This window comes from Mustelus asterias, chromosome 16 (assembly GCF_964213995.1).
Source record: "Mustelus asterias chromosome 16, sMusAst1.hap1.1, whole genome shotgun sequence".
NCBI lineage: Eukaryota > Metazoa > Chordata > Chondrichthyes > Carcharhiniformes > Triakidae > Mustelus > Mustelus asterias.
In genome coordinates this window covers 11041617-11057203 of record NC_135816.1, presented here as the reverse complement: position 1 = coordinate 11057203, position 15587 = coordinate 11041617, and the positions used below count along the sequence as shown (strand labels likewise).

At 46.9% G+C, this 15587-nt stretch overlaps 1 protein-coding gene across 1 annotated transcript in view; it reads right to left on the bottom strand.

The window, feature by feature from the left end:
• Positions 1 to 713: 713 nt before the first annotated feature.
• Positions 714 to 15587, bottom strand: part of LOC144505647 (H-2 class II histocompatibility antigen gamma chain-like) — a 28984-nt gene continuing 14110 nt past the window's right edge. Inside the window, exons 4-9 of the mRNA XM_078231786.1 lie at positions 14298 to 14360; positions 12766 to 12861; positions 10997 to 11105; positions 7505 to 7612; positions 3566 to 3763; positions 714 to 2128 (exon numbers count right to left, since the gene is read on the bottom strand). Coding sequence (XP_078087912.1) covers positions 2121 to 2128; positions 3566 to 3763; positions 7505 to 7612; positions 10997 to 11105; positions 12766 to 12861; positions 14298 to 14360 — 582 coding nt within the window. The 3' untranslated portion in view covers positions 714 to 2120. The remainder of the gene's footprint in view (positions 2129 to 3565; positions 3764 to 7504; positions 7613 to 10996; positions 11106 to 12765; positions 12862 to 14297; positions 14361 to 15587) is intronic.

The window sequence follows — 15587 nt, the reverse complement described above, 5'->3', positions numbered from 1 at the left end:
GTTGTTCATTGGAGGATGGAAAGATCGAGAAGATTTTGTCAAGTTTTTATTTTCAGAGAATAGATGTTTTTAACTTTGTGTGTGTGAAAGAACTGCAATAAAAAGACAGACACTTGGGCGGGATTTTCCAGCCGCGCTCACCCGAAGGCCAAAAATCCTGCCCGAGGTCAATGGACCTTTGCATGGTCTGTGTCCCGTCCGCTACAATTCCCCTGGCGGGCAGGACGGGAAAATTCCACTCTAGACTTGGGTTCCCAACTCTGGTTGGACATATTCCGGCAGGTTGTGTTGTGTGACCTCCCTCCTCTGCCCACACAGTCCCATCATTGGTTGTCCAACCTGTCCATTCCCCACCTCCCAATAGTAAACCCGTCTCATAGCTAGCAGATTAGTTGATGCTTGCAAACAGACTTGTTATCCCTTTTCCAATTTAGCCAATAACAAAAAAAGACACACCGAACATTTTTGAAATGTGGCCATAGATTTTCTCCTCTAGAAATGTCCTGGTGATTAATCTTTAATTTTTGTAGGTTCCAGGACAGCCCCGGAGCTTTGGCAACCCTGCAATGAAGCTTTCCCATTCACTGCTCATAATACAAGGAGTTGTTATTGGATTGAGGCCTCATTGCTAGGCCCCATGAACCGGGCAAACCTTTTATATTTCTGTCAGTCACACATTGGTCACTTCCATTGTCCAAAATAAAACACAAGGATAAAATTCCCTCCCTTTATTGCGAAAAGATTTTCCCCATCTACAGTCAGCAATCGCCATTCCGTAACAAATAAAAATGATCAGGAAGCAATGTCATTTTCTCATAAGTTGATTATAGGCAAAACTAGCTTCAAACAAATTAATCAATAGCCAAGAATACAGCTGTAATGTGATGCTTCTGTAAGGTGTGGTGTTTTAGGAAAATAAACTGGTAACACTATAACTGGCTCAAATCTCGAACCTCAAAATATGGGGATGGGAACAAAATCACTTGACATCTAAAAACAAATTGCAAAGGAACAATTTTTAACCCAATTTATCTACTTCTGCTTCTGAATGTGGCCAATGCTAGCCAGGCCAACATACATTGAGCATCCCTCGTTGACCTTTGAGAAGATGGTGTGGGCCTTCTTCTGAAATTGTTTTAGCTTGTGGAGTGATGCTCCTTGCAGCCTGCAGTAGGCGGGGTGGAACGCAGAGAGACAAGGGGTGTGTGGAGGGTGGGGGGGGGGGGGGGGGGGGGGTGAGAGTGGGTGGTGGGGGGGATGGTGAGAGGGGAGGGGGAGAGAGGGTGTGGCCAGAGTTCTAGGATCATGACCCAGTATTAATGAACAAACGGAGGTTATAGGTTCAAATCAAGATGGGGTGTGTGGCTAATGGATAGGTCAGTATCTAAGAGAGAAGGGCAGGTTTATATAACAAGTGGGAGACATCATGGGACACAAAGAAGGGTCCCAATCTCAAACCATTGCCCTAATTTGGTTCCCTTTTGGATGTTGTGAATTTTCAGAACTCTACCATTCAATGCAGTGTTCTGGTGTCCAGTTACTCATGATACCCTGTCCCAGTCTACATTCCTTTGGGATTCCTAGGATTGAATCAGACCTGTGTGGCATTTTACTCTTCACGTCTCCTCGTGTCTCAATGTTTACAAGTTTGAAAATGCAGATTTTTTTTTAAGGAAGGGCCTGGAATTGAGGAGATGTTGTTCCCCCACACCCCCAGTCCCCACTCCCCACTGTCCCCTGTCACAACTCTGGTGGGAGACCCAGGAACGGATCTTGGAGAGGAATGCCGGACACGGCTGCGTTTTGCCAAGTCCCCCTCGGGAATGGGATCAGAACATCTCTGTGGAAATTCAATTCTTTTTTTGGGGGGGGGGGAGCAAAATGAATCGTGTCAAAGATCAGGGTGATCTACTATATTTATATAAAACAAAATCAGTGAAGACAAATCTTTAACACAAGAGAAGGAAATTATGATAGTCAGATAAGGAGCCAGCTCTCAATGGTTAACAATCATACCCAAGGTTAATAGAAATCAGTAGTTGCAATTAATGTATGATTTAATTGTGGAGCGAAGCCAATCAGGATGAGTTTGACCCTCCATCATGAGTCCATCCTCACCCTTAGTGCGCTGCAATCAAAGAGAAAGAGTTCACATCAGCTTGACAATTAATACAAAATTTTGAAATTTCAACAATTTTTTTAAATGTTGCTTTCCTCTGGTTTCTGTATGTAAACAATTTGTGTAGATTTATTTTTTAAAATCTTTCATAGAACATAGGCATCACTGGCTATAGAATCATAGAATACCCACAGTGCAGAAGGAGGCCATTCAGCCCATCGAGCCTGCCCCGACAACAATCCCACCCAGGCGCTATCCCCGTAACCTCAAATATTTACCCTGCTAATTTCCCTGACACTAAGGGGCAATTTATCATGGCCAATCAACCTAAACCACACACCTTTGGACTGTGGGAGGAAACCGGAGCACCCGGAGGAAACCCACGCAGACACACAGACTCCACACAGGCAATGACCCAAGACAAGCCCCTGAGTGTCAGCCTGGAGATTGTGCTCAAGTCTGAGTTTGTGGAACCCACAACCTTCCGATTCAGAAACAAGAGCGTTAACTCATTGAGGCACAGATGACAGAAACTTAGAGGTTCAATTGGGACTCTGTCTGCAATTTCCATCAAAGGCAAAGTTAAAAAACCATGGTGGGTGCATTAACAACATTACCGTAAATAGTGAGCAAAACACACCCCTTTCTTTACCTGCTAACGTTCCCCCCATCCCCACTTTACAGGGTTAAAATTACAAGGATGGGTTGCATAGACTGGGATGTGAGTTTTGAAAAGGAGGCATTGTTTCTTTGGGAGCTAACGGGCAGCAAGGTTTTGGATGAGATTGAGTGTAAAGAGGAGGAGGTGGGTAGTTGGTCAAGAACATAAATACCCCACGGACCCATTGGGCTGAATGACCTTTTGGCATCAGGGAACATTTATATTGAATTTTCCCTCAGGACATAGCTGGGTGGGGAGAACCCGTGGTAGGGTGGAGGGCACATAGGCGGTGAGAGGATAACGAATGGATACGTAGAGTTTATTATAGCCTGTACACGGGCTTTGAGATTGGTAGGGGTAATACATTAGGTCTTTCTTCATTTCTTGCTTTGTTAAGTTCTTTGGGTAGAGCATGTACCACGTGCAACAGACCTTCCTTATCTAGAGGGCAAATGATAGCGCGATCCGTAGCACAGGTGGGTAGTGGCTCTAGCCTTGAACCTCTGCAGGCTCGCCTGCTTTGCAGGATTACAGAATGCTGGACAATGTTAGTGTAATTCAGAGACACGGGGGATTCCACAACAGTAATAGCAGCGAATGTCAAGAGGAGATGGTTAGATTCTCTCTCTTGCTGGAGATGGTCATTGCCGGGCACTTGTATGGAGTGATTTCCTCAGTAGCCAGCCAAACCTGAACATTGTCCAGGTCTTGCTACACGTGGGCATCAGCTACTCTGAAATGGGAGACTTGTTAATCACACCAAGAGCAAGAAAACTAAAACATACGTTTGCAGTCTAATTGGTGACGGCTGGCTGTTCCTGCGATCTGAGTTCCATTCGGGTAAGTGCACCAACAGAACCCCGTGCTGGGCCAACACTGCTTCACCTCATAGTTGCCCTCCTCATCACATTTAGGGCGGAAGACTCCAGGCTTCAAGTCGGCTTGCTTGCGGCGTCTCTCACACTCGGTGTCGGCTTTGAGCACTGGACGAGGGAAGGCAATGTTTGACATCAGAATGATGTTCTTCACACCCCAAGGTCCTTTGCTTGCAGTTCCTTCCCCAAATTCCTCCATGGGCCTCTTCCTTCTTCCCTATCTCTGTCACCTCCTCCAGCCCTACAAGCCTCCGGGGTCTCGGCATTCCTCTCTTTCTAACCTCCTGCGCATTCTTGATTCTAATTGCACCATTGGTAGTGGTTCCTTCAGTTGCCTAGGCCATCGGCTCTGGAATTTCCTCCATAACCCTGTCTGCCTCCCTAGCTCACTGTTTCTTTAAAGTTAACTTTCTGATCAAGCTTATCCTGGTGTCCCTTTATGTGGCTTGGTGCCCATCACCCCTGTGAAGTAGGTTGGGATATTTTATTGTATTAAAGGTGCTATATCAATGCACATTACTGTTGTTGCTTCCCCCCCTCATTAAAACTGATGCCTCTAACTCCCCATTCAAAGCACACATGATTGGGAGACGTCTCTGGAGTTGGGATTTGTAACTCTGCTGACTGCACGTTTTCCGGTAAGAGAGGGGATCAGGATATCCTGAGGGACCGGGAACGAGGGGTCAGTATCCTAACATCCACAGCAAAGACTAACATCGGCCCATCGCCCTAACATCGGTGCAGACTCGATGGACCGAATGGCCTCCTGCTGCACTGTAATGCTTCTACGAAGGTGAAGGGGACACTGGACAAGTCTCCAATGGCATAACAAAAGAACTTAAGAGTCCTTTCTTGAGAAGATGTGTAGGTGAAAACCTACACTCAAAGCTCAGCATTCTAGAACATTCCTGATCTTGTGCTTGAGTTCCTATGGAATGTGATCCCGTGTGGAATAAGCAGATCAGTTTTGAACTCAGCAATGTTGATATTCCATGGGGGCAGTCTCGGAGCTCTGGGATAAGATGGAACCTAAGCATGGGGTTACGGTCCAAAGATATTCAGGTTAGGTGGATTGGCCCTGGTGAAATGCCCATTGGTGTCCAAAGTATGTAGGTTAGGTGGATTGGCCATGCTAAATTGCCTCTTAGTGTCCAAAGATGTATAAGTTAGATGGATTAGCCATGCTAAATTGCCCCTTAGTGTCCAAAAGGCTGTAGGTTAGGTGGATTGGCCATGCTAAATTGCCCATTAGTGTCCAAAAGTATGCAGGTTAGGTGGATTGGCCATGCTAAATTGCCTCTTAGTGTCCAAAGATGTATAAGTTAGATGGATTAGCCATGCTAAATTGCCCCTTAGTGTCCAAAAGGCTGTAGGTTAGGTGGATTGGCCATGCTAAATTGCCCCTTAGTGTCCAAAGATGTATAGGTTAGGTGGATGCACCATGCTAAATTGTCCCTTAGTGTCCGAAGTTGTGTAGGTTAGATGGATGGGCCATGCTAAATTGTCCCTTAGTGTCCGAAGTTGTGTAGGTTAGATGGATGGGCCATGCTAAGTGCATAGGGTTGCGAGTTGTGAGGTGAATGTTGGAGTTCAGTTCAAAAATAGATACTGAAATGAAATATTGATATCAGTAAAAGTGAGTAAGGAGCTGTTGTCATGCGAACCCAACTAGTTCACTAATATCCGTTTAGCAAAGAATCCTGCTGTCCTTACCTGATATGAGCCTAAATGTGACTCCAGTCCCACACCACCATGGTCGACTGTTGACTGTCCTCAGAAGTTGCCCATCAGGGCCCTGAGTTTCTTCAAGGAATATCCCACAGAGAGGAGGACTTCAAAGAAGAACTTCCACCATCCCCTTTACCGATGAACGTAGCTCTCGCCCACAATGCCCACATCCCGAGAATCAATCATAATACCTCCCCAGAAAAGATAACTGTTGGTTTTGTCTCTCAAGTTGACTTTCTTTGTCTTTGTGTTTTGTGAAATGTGTGTGGTCAGAACTGGGTCCACTTCTTTGAGTGAGCAAATAATTGTCAATAATGGCTCAGTTCTTTTTGTGCCGATTGGTTTCAGCTTGGCTCTGTGACCTTAGAATCCCATGGTTGAACCTTGTCCTTTAAGCACAGAAGGAGGTCTTTCAACACATCTTGTCTGTCTCCTTTTCTCAAGATCAATCCAACCCTAATCCCACAGACGGGTTTTCACCTTGTACTTTCTGAATCAAGGCTTTCACTAGTTTTCCATTCAATAGCCAGTTCCTGCCTCAGTAACTCCCCGTGGCACAAGTTCCCAGCCAGTGTGGAGATGTTTCTTCTAAACTCTATGCATCCATAAGGTCATAAGTCGTAGGAGCAGAAGTAGGCCCTTCGACCTATTGAGTCTGTTCCACCTCTCAATGGAATCATGATCTGATATGATAATCCTCAACTCCACTTTCCTGCCTTATCTCCATGACCCTCGATTCCCTTACTGATTAAAAATCTGTCTATCTCAGCCTTGAACATACTTAACGATGGGACCCGGGTTCGATTCCCGCCTTGGGTCACTGTCTGTGCGGAGTGTGCACATTCTCCCCCGTGTCTGCATGTGTTTCCTCCGGGTGCTCCAGTTTCTTCCCACAGTCCAAAGATGTGCGGATCAGGTGGATTGGCCATGCTAAATTGACCCTAAATGTCAGGGAGGCTAGCTGGGGTAAATGCATGGGGTTTGGGGATAAGGCCTGGGTGGGACTGTGGTCGGTGCAGACTCGATGGGCTGAATGGCCTCCTGTAGGATTCTATGATCCTATGACCCAGCCTCTACAGCCTTCTGCGGTAAAGAATTCCACAGATTCACTCCCCTCTTGAGAGAAGAAATACCTCCTCATCCCCGTCTTAAGTGTGTGACCCCCTTACTCTAAGATTGTGTCCTCTGGTTCTGGACTCTCCCACAAGGGGAAACAACCTTTCCCTTTAATCAATTCCCTAATCAAAGGCACATCAGACATTTACAAACCTCAATGAATTCTTCTCTACTCCAGTGCAAATATTCCCAATAATTCAGGTCTGTCCTCATAACATTGACGTATCCCCAGAATCATTCTGGTGAACCCAGCCTGTACACATGCTATGGCTAAGGCTCTTTGGCTTGAGCCCCCACTCCCCATTTGCACGCGTTTCTCACTAATCATGGTGATCAATGAGTCAGAACTTATTGTGTCACAAATGGTGCCACTGAGTTTACAACAGGCCCAGGCAGGAGATGAGGAAAAACCCCAGTAGCGGAGAACTTGGGGAACCCCAGATCCAAAATTACCCATTCTTCGGAGCACATTACACTCACCAGACATCCAGCAGAACTTTCCAGTCCTGGCACAGGTGGGGCATCGTCGTGGGCGGGACGAGAAAATTTGCAGGGCCGTTAAAAGACGGGCATCCCTCCAAATTTCCCACCCCTGCCTGTGACCCTACCACCAGCATTGGGGGCGGGAGGGGGGAGATCCCACCCAGCTGCCGGAATTTTACCGCCTCGCCCACCCGAGGCTCGTAAGATCCCGCCCGAGGCCAACAGAGAATGCCCGGTTCTGCGCCCCGATTCTGGAGTGGGCAAGCCAGTAAAATTCCGGCCCGCATGTCTCAAAACCACTTCTGAATTTTATTGCTTTGAGCTGGTTCTGCTGTTCTGAGCAATGTGAGTGAACAGCCTGAAGACACCATCCCTAACCCAGATCGAATCTTTGCTCTGCGTATGGGGTGGGGGAAAGGGAGGGCTAGTCTCACCGTTACACTGACACCCAAACGCTGAACCACACTGGTCCTTTCCAATCCCCGCATTCGCCACGGATTAAACATTAGTTGCCATAGTTACCCTTCAATGCAGGAATGACATTGGGAGATTTGGCCTCCTTCGGCTTGATTTCATCTGGCAGGTTAGCCATCATTGGTTTCATCACAATGCTTGAATAAATCATTCTCCCTGTCGCAGACACAAATAATGCAGCAGTTTAATATAACATTACAATGATGCACTTGGCACCAATTCTCCAGAGCAAGTTGGTGCCGATGTGGTTTGCGCACTATACCCATCATCCTCTATGACTGTGGATCTTTTTTTTTTATTCATTCGTGGGACACGGGCGTCGCTGGCTGGCCATTTATTGCCCATCCCTAGTTGCCCAAGGGGCAGTTAGGAGTCAACCACGGTGCTGTGGCTCTGGAGTCACATGTAGGCCAGACCGGTTAAGGACAGCAGATTTCCTTCCCTGAAGGACATTAATGAACCTGATGGTTTTTTCCGACAATCGACAATCAGTAGATTCTCAATTCCAGATATTTTTTATTGATTCAAATTCTAACATCCGCCGTGACAAAATTCGAATCCAGGTCCCCAGAACATCAGTTGAGTTTCTAGATTAATAGTCTAGTGATAATACCACTAGGTCATCGCCACCCTCTGTAGTGCATCCTGGTCCAGCCTCAATCTCAAAACTCCCACCCTTCTTTTCAAATCCCTCCATGGTCTCACTGAAACCGTAGCCAGACAAACCCCCCCTCTCCCCGAGTTATCCGCCCTCTCCCAACTCCGTCATCCCTGACTTGATTCAGGCCATCGCTGGCAGCCATGTCTTCAGCTGCCTTGGACTTTAGCTCCGAATCCCCTCTGAATCCTCTGCATCTACTTACCTCTCTCTCCTTAAAATGTACATCCTAGATCAGGGTTTTGATGACTTCTAATAACAGGGTTATAGATAGGCCTAGAAGGTAGGGACAACTTGTGGGGCCGAAAGGCCTGTTTGTGCTGTAGTTTTTCTATGTTTCCATGTTTCTAATATCTCATTATGTTGCTCAGTGTAAAATACTGCCTGTGAAACACATTGGGATATCTTACTGGGTTCAAAATGCTTTGTTGATGTAAACCCCTCTTGTGACATCCATTGAATGATTTAAAGGGAAAGGCCACAGCACTAGTTAGCAAGTGATGTCTTTATGAGTACTTTGTGAGTTTTCTTTTATTCATTTGTGGGATATGGGCATCGCTGGCTGGCCAGCATTTATTACCTATCCCTAGTTGCCTGAGGTCAACTATGTTGCTGTGGCTCTGGAGTCACAAATAGGCCAGACCAGGTAAGGACAGCAGATTTCCATCCCTAAAGGACATAAGGGGTGGCACGGTGACACAGTGGTTAGCACTGCTGCCTCACAGCATCAGGGACCTGGGTTCAATTCCCAGCTTGGGTCACTGTCTGTGCAGTGTCTGCATGTTCTCCCCGTGTCTGTGTGCGTTCCCTCCGGGTGCTGGTTAGGTGCTAGATTCTCCCTCAGTGTACCCGAACAGGCGCTGGAGTGTGGCGACTACGGGATTTTCACAGTAACTTCATTGCAGTGTTAATGCCAACCTACTTGTGACACTAATAAGTAAACTTAGTGAACCAGATGGGTTTTTCGGCCAATCAACAATGGTTTCATGGTCATCAGTAGATTCTTAATTCCAGATACTTTTTATTGAATTCAAATTCAATAAAATTGGGATTCGAACGCGGGTCCCCAGAACATTAGCTGAGCTTCTGGGTTAATAGTCTAGTGATAATACCACTAGGCCATTGCCTGCCCTTTATTGTGAGTGGATCTCTCTCAGTATGCTCAGCCAGGTCTGCTCACCAGCCTTTGGAGCAGAGTCACTGCACCCACACAGCAGTGACCTCCTGGTGTCTGGGAAATGGGATTCCCATCCATTGCTAGAGAGGGAGGAACAAGAGCATTTGGATCAGGCAGGGACACAGCTGGTGAGGGAAGCAGGATCAGTAGCCATGTGGGAGCTGAGGAGATTCCTTGGAGGGAAGGAAGCTACAGCTGTTCTGGAAAAGTAGGGGCCATAGAATCAGAGAACAGAAGGAGTCCAGTCTTCCCATCCTGCCTCTTTGAAAGAGTGATCCAATTTTCCCAATCCCACTGGTCATAGAATCCCTACAGTGCAAAAGGAGGCCATTCAGCCAATCGAGTCTGTACTGACCACAATCCCACCCAGGCCTTATTCCTGTAACCCTACATGTTTACCCTACTAATCCCCTGACACTAATCGTCAATTTAGCACGGTCAATCCACCTAACCTGCATATCTTTGGACTGTGGGAGGAAACCGGAGCACCCGGAGGAAACCCACGCAGACACAGGGAGAATGTGCAAACTCCACACAAACAGTCACCCAAGCCAGGAATCGAACCCAGGTTCCTGGTGTTGTGAGGCAGCAGTGCTAACCGCTGTGCCTGTGCCACACTCAGTTTTGCCCAACACAGGGAGGTCTCCCAAACAGTAATGAGATCATTTCCAGATAATTTGTTTAAATTTAATGATGTTTCATGATGTTGTTGAGGAATAAATATTGGCTCAGCCCACCAACGGAGACTGTCCCTATTTTTCAAAATAGTTCTGTGGAGTCTGTTATGTCCACCTAAGAGAATACACCTCAAGTTATTTCATTGACTGGGACGTTATAGAATCCTACAGGGCAGAAGGAGGCCATTCGACCCATCGAGTCTGCACCGACCACAATCCCGCCCTATCCCCGTAACTCCATGCATTTACCCTAGCTAGTCCCCCTGACACCAAGGGGCAATTTAGCATGGCCAATCCACCTAACCTGCACATCTTTGGAGTGTGGGAGGAAACCGGAGCACCCGGAGGAAACCCATGCAGACACGAGGGGAACGTGCAAACTCTTTGAAGTATTTAAGACCTCCACCCAATCACTGCAGCCTTTTTACCATTTAGCATCAATCCCTCAATTAAAATCAATGATTTGCTCATTTATCTCACTTGTGTTTGTGGTGAGCACAAATTGGTTATCATTTTGTATATATAACAACAGTGGTTATACTTCAGAAGGAGTTAATTGACTGGTGCTCAACATATTTAATTCATTCTTCCACAGGATAAGGGTGCCATTGGCCAGGCTAGGCATTTGTTGCCCTTGAGAAGGTGGTGGTGAGCTGCCACCTTGAACTTCTTCAGTCCATGTGGTGTAGGTACACCCACAGTGCTTTTAGGGAGGGAGCTTAGGGATTTTTGACCCAGTGAAGGAACAGCCGATATATTTTCAAATCGGGATGGTGAGGGGCTCGAAGGGGAATTTGCAGGTGGTGGAGTTCCCAGGTATCTGCCGCTCTTGTCCTTCCAGATGGTAGAGGTTGTGGGTTTGGAAGGTGTTGTCGAAGGAGTCTTGGTGAGTTGCTGCAGTGCATCTTGTAGATGGAACACTCTGGCCGCAGTGTGCGTCAGTATGGGGGCGGGCGGGGGCAGGGGGAGTGAATGTCGAAGGTGGTGGATGAGGTGCCAATCATATAAAGCATATCACAGATACATACCGTTGTGTTTAGGTTGAGGTTCAGGTTTGGGGGGACTGGTTGTCGGGACTGGCTTCTTCTCCTGAATGAGCTGAAAGAGAAGCCAGTTTCGGAGCCAAGTTTCGAAGTCCTGTAAACAAAAGATATATCACCAGGTCAGTATCTGATGGCTTGAGTCCTCTGAACTGCATTGTGGGTTTACTTTTGCTGGCGGGAGGCAGACATTTTAATGTTAGGTATCGAAGCATCTCTCAAACCAAGCTCAAACACTGAAGGGAAAAGTTTCCACAAACTTTAAACATTCAAATGGTTCAGGAAGAGTAGACGCAGAGAAGATGGTTCCAATTCTTCACACAGAAGCTCCTGGAGGTGTGGCACGCTCTCCCACAGAAAAGCAGTATAGAATAGAAGGATCATAGAATTCCTACAATGCAGAAGGAAGCCATTCGGCCCATCGAGCCTGCACCGACAACAATCCCACCCAGGCCCTATCCCCATGTATTTCCCATGACACTAAGGGGAAATTTAGCATGGCCAATCCACCTAACCCACACATCTGTGGAGTGTGGGAGGAAACTGGAGCACCCGGAGGAAACCCATGCAGACGCGGGGAGACCGTGCAAACTCCACACAGTCATCCAAGGCCGGAATTGAACCCAGGTACTTGGCGCTGTGAGGCAGCAGTGCTAACCACTGTGCCTCCGTGCCGCCCCAGTAGATGCCAGCTCAGTTATACATTTTCAAAGTTGAGGGTGATAGATCTTTGCTAGCCATGGGTATCAAGGAATTATGGAGCCAGGATGGGATTAAGGCACAGATCAGCCATGATATCACTGAATGGCAGAACACACTGGAGGGGCTGAATGGCCTCTTCCAGTTCATGAGTTGTGGGAGAAACTAAAACTAAAGAGACCTGGAAACATAGAATATAGGAGAAGGAGGAGGCCATTCAGCCCTTTGAGCCTGCTCTACTATTCATTATGATCATGGCTGATCATCCAATTCAATAGCCTAATCCCGTCTTCCCCCTTTGATCCACTTCGCCCCAAGAGCTATATCTAACTGCTTCTTGAAAACATATGTTTTGACCTCAATTGCTTTCTGGGTAGGGAATTCCACAGGCTGACCACTTGTTGCGTGAAGAAATTTCTCCTCATCTCCGTCTTAAACTTCCTACCCTGTATCCCAATGCTATTACCCCTGATTCAGGACATCCCCACCATCGGGAACATCCTTCCTGCTTCTATATTGTTTAGACCTGTTAGAATGAGAGAAATCAGTGTAAGACAGACACTAATAAATCCAAGAAGAATTCAGGAAAAATTTTGTCAACCAGAGACTGGGAGTTTGCTATAAGACCATAAGACCATAAGACATAGGAGTAGAATTAGGCCAATCGGCCCATCGAGTCTGCTCTGCCCTTCAATCATGGCTGATATTTTTCTCATCCCTATTCTCCTGCCTTTTCCCCATAACCCCTGACCCCCTTATTAATCAAGAGCCTATCTATCTCTGTCTTAAAGACACTCAATGACCTCCACAGCCTTCTGCGGCAAAGAGTTCCACAGATTCACCAATCTATCATTGGGAGCAGTTGAGGTGAATAGTGTAGATGCATTTAAGAGGAAGCTAATAAGTTGCATGAGGGAGAAAGGACTAGAAGGTTATGCTGATGGGGTGAGGTGGGAGGAGGCACGTGTGGAGCCTTAACACTAGCATGGACCAGTTGGGCCGAATGGCCTTTCCCAGTGGTGTAAGGTCGATGTAATCCTTTGCGACAAAGCACTAACCTGCCATTCGGATTCGGTCATGCTCTCTCTCAGTAGGTCGATGTTAGCGGAGAAGGAGCTGTTGAATTCAGGAATCGCCTTGCTTGTGTTCTCCTTCTGCCATTGAAAAAGCAACATCATGTCATATTTGGCTAACCGTTTAACCAAAGGTGTAGTCACCCATTCTTCAACGATATTAAACCTTCTGTTCAGATTTGAGCTACACACAAACAGCCTTAAAGTCCGTCAAGTGCTTTTTCTTCCCTCGCGGTTGGGAAATTTACGTGAATGATCAAAGCCTTCAATATCTTTTGGGCCATTCTTCCCACATTCAGGTCACAATATGGAGACATGTTGGTGCTATAGAACCATTTGACCCATCCAGCGTATTCCAGCTCTTTGAAAGAACTATCTGATTAGTCCGGCATTCATTGCCCATCCTTTTCCCATAACTCCTCAAATATAACCTTTCAAAATCATTTTTAAAGACCCTTTATAAACCACTAGATCCGCCCCAGCTGGAGGATCATACCTACTTCCGAACACCATTAGGTTGGCTGACTTGGAGAGGTGATGGCCTAGTGGTATTATTGTTAGACTATTATTGCAGAAACTCAGCTAATGTTCTGGGGACCCGGGTTCGAATCCCGCCACGGCAGATGGTGAAATTTGACTTCAATAAAAAACATCCGGAATTAAGAATCTACAGGCGACCATGAAACCATTGTCGATTGTTGGAAAAACCCATCTGGTTCACTAATGTCCTTTAGGGAAGGAAATCTGCCATCCTTACGTGGTCTGGCCTACATGTGACTCCAGAGCCACAGCAATGTGGTTGATTTTCAACTGCCCGACAAGGGCAACTAGGGATGGACAATAAATGCTGGTCAGCCAGCGACGCCCGTGTCAAATAATCAAATGAATTTTAAAAAAGAATTTGGCCAGAATCTTACCACCGTTCATGCTGATGGGATTTTCCCATCCCCGCCGCAGTGAATGGAGATTTGGCTGGTCGTCAAATTCTCTGACCTTGATGCGCCATGAGTGCAAACGACCAGTAAGGTCGCGGTCTTTGGAGAGGGTGCGGAGGGGATTTATCAGAACGGTGCCGGGGATAAAGAGCTTCAGTTATGTGGCGGGTCTGGAGAAGCTGGGTTGGTTCTCCTTCGAGCAGAGAAGGTTAAAGGGCAGATTGAATAGAGGCGGTCAAACAGTTTTGAGAGTGTATAAGGGAAGGAATTGTTTCCTTGAAGCCGGGTCAGAGGTCACAGGTTAAAGTTAATTGGCGAAGGAGCCAGGTGGGAGAATTTGTTTTCACACAAATGAATTGTGATCCGGAATGTGCTGCCAGAAAGGGCCGTAGAAGCGAATTCAATGATTAACTTTCAAAGAGAATTGGATAAATATCTGTAAAGATTAGGATTTTCAGGGGAAAGGGCTGGTGAAATGGAACTACTTGGGTTCTTCTTTCAAGGAGTTGGCATGGGTAGAAATAACCTCCTCCACCTCTGTATCATTCCCCGATTCCACAAAAGCTTTCAAAAATGTCCTACCTTCAGCAGTTCCTGCACCTGTTCCAGCAAGGTCAGGGGCTTGGCGGGGGTGGGTTTTGGAGCCTGTGGGAAAAACAAGCACAAAAAGCAAATTACATTTTTCTCTGATACAATTAACGGGTCGTAAACATCATGAACTGTTCCAAAATCAAAACTCATCAAAATATATCACTCCAACTCTGGAAGAATTTACCAACTCCCACTGGATAACTTCCCTGCCTTTGGATCAGCACATTGTGGGTTCAGGTCCCACGTACTCCAGAGACTCAAATGTAAAATCTAGGCAGGGTGGCACAGTGGTTCGCACTGCTGCCTCACAGCGCCGGGAACACGGGTTCAATTCCAGCTTCGGGTCGCTGCACGTTCTCCCCGTGTCTGCGTGGGTTTCCTCTGGGTGCTCCGGTTTCCTCCCACACTCCAAAGATGTACGGGTCAGGTTGATTGGCCATGCTAAACTGCCACTTAGTGTCAGGGGGATTAGCAGGGTAAATATGTGGGGTTACGGGGGTAGGGCCAGAGTGGGATTGTGGTCGGTGCAGGCTCGATGGGCCAAATGGCCTCCTTCTCACTGGAGGGATTCTATGATTCTCCCAGTGCCAGTACTGAGGAAACACTGCCCCACCAGATGAGATGTGGAACCCGTGATATCTGCCCTCTGAGCGGGGGGATGTTAAAGATCCCACAACCTCTGTTGTAGACGAGCAGTGTTGTTCTCTTTACAAGCTTTTGCTGGGAGTGTGGAATGTTCTGTGCAAAAGCCATCATTTTCCCTCTTTTAATCCATGTGCCGGTGGCCATGAACTTAAGCCCTCGAGCATCCAACCGGAAACAAACACGGAATAAAGTTAACGGAAAATGGGTGAGGGAGCTCCAAAGTGGTGCGATTAGACCTCCTGATCTTAGCCGGAGACACAACACCAGGTTAAAGTCCAACAGGTTTATTTGGAATCACGAGCTTTCGGAGCGTTGCTCCTTCATCAGGTGAGTGGAGAGTTGGGTTCACAAACACGGCATTTGTAGACAAAGACACAATTGTAAGATAATGTTTGGAATGCGAGTCTTTACAGGTAATCAAGTCTTTACAGGGACAGACAGTGCGAGTGAAGAGAGGGATAATCACAGGTTAAAGAGGTGTGAATTGTCTCAAACCAGGACAGTTAGTCGGATTTTGCAAGCCCAGGAAATGGTGAGGGTTACACGTAGTGTGACATGAACCTGGAGCTGGAGAAGCAGCAGGTGGTTCCTCCCACTCCTCTGTCAGTGTTTGAACGGTGCGGGTTGTATTGTGGA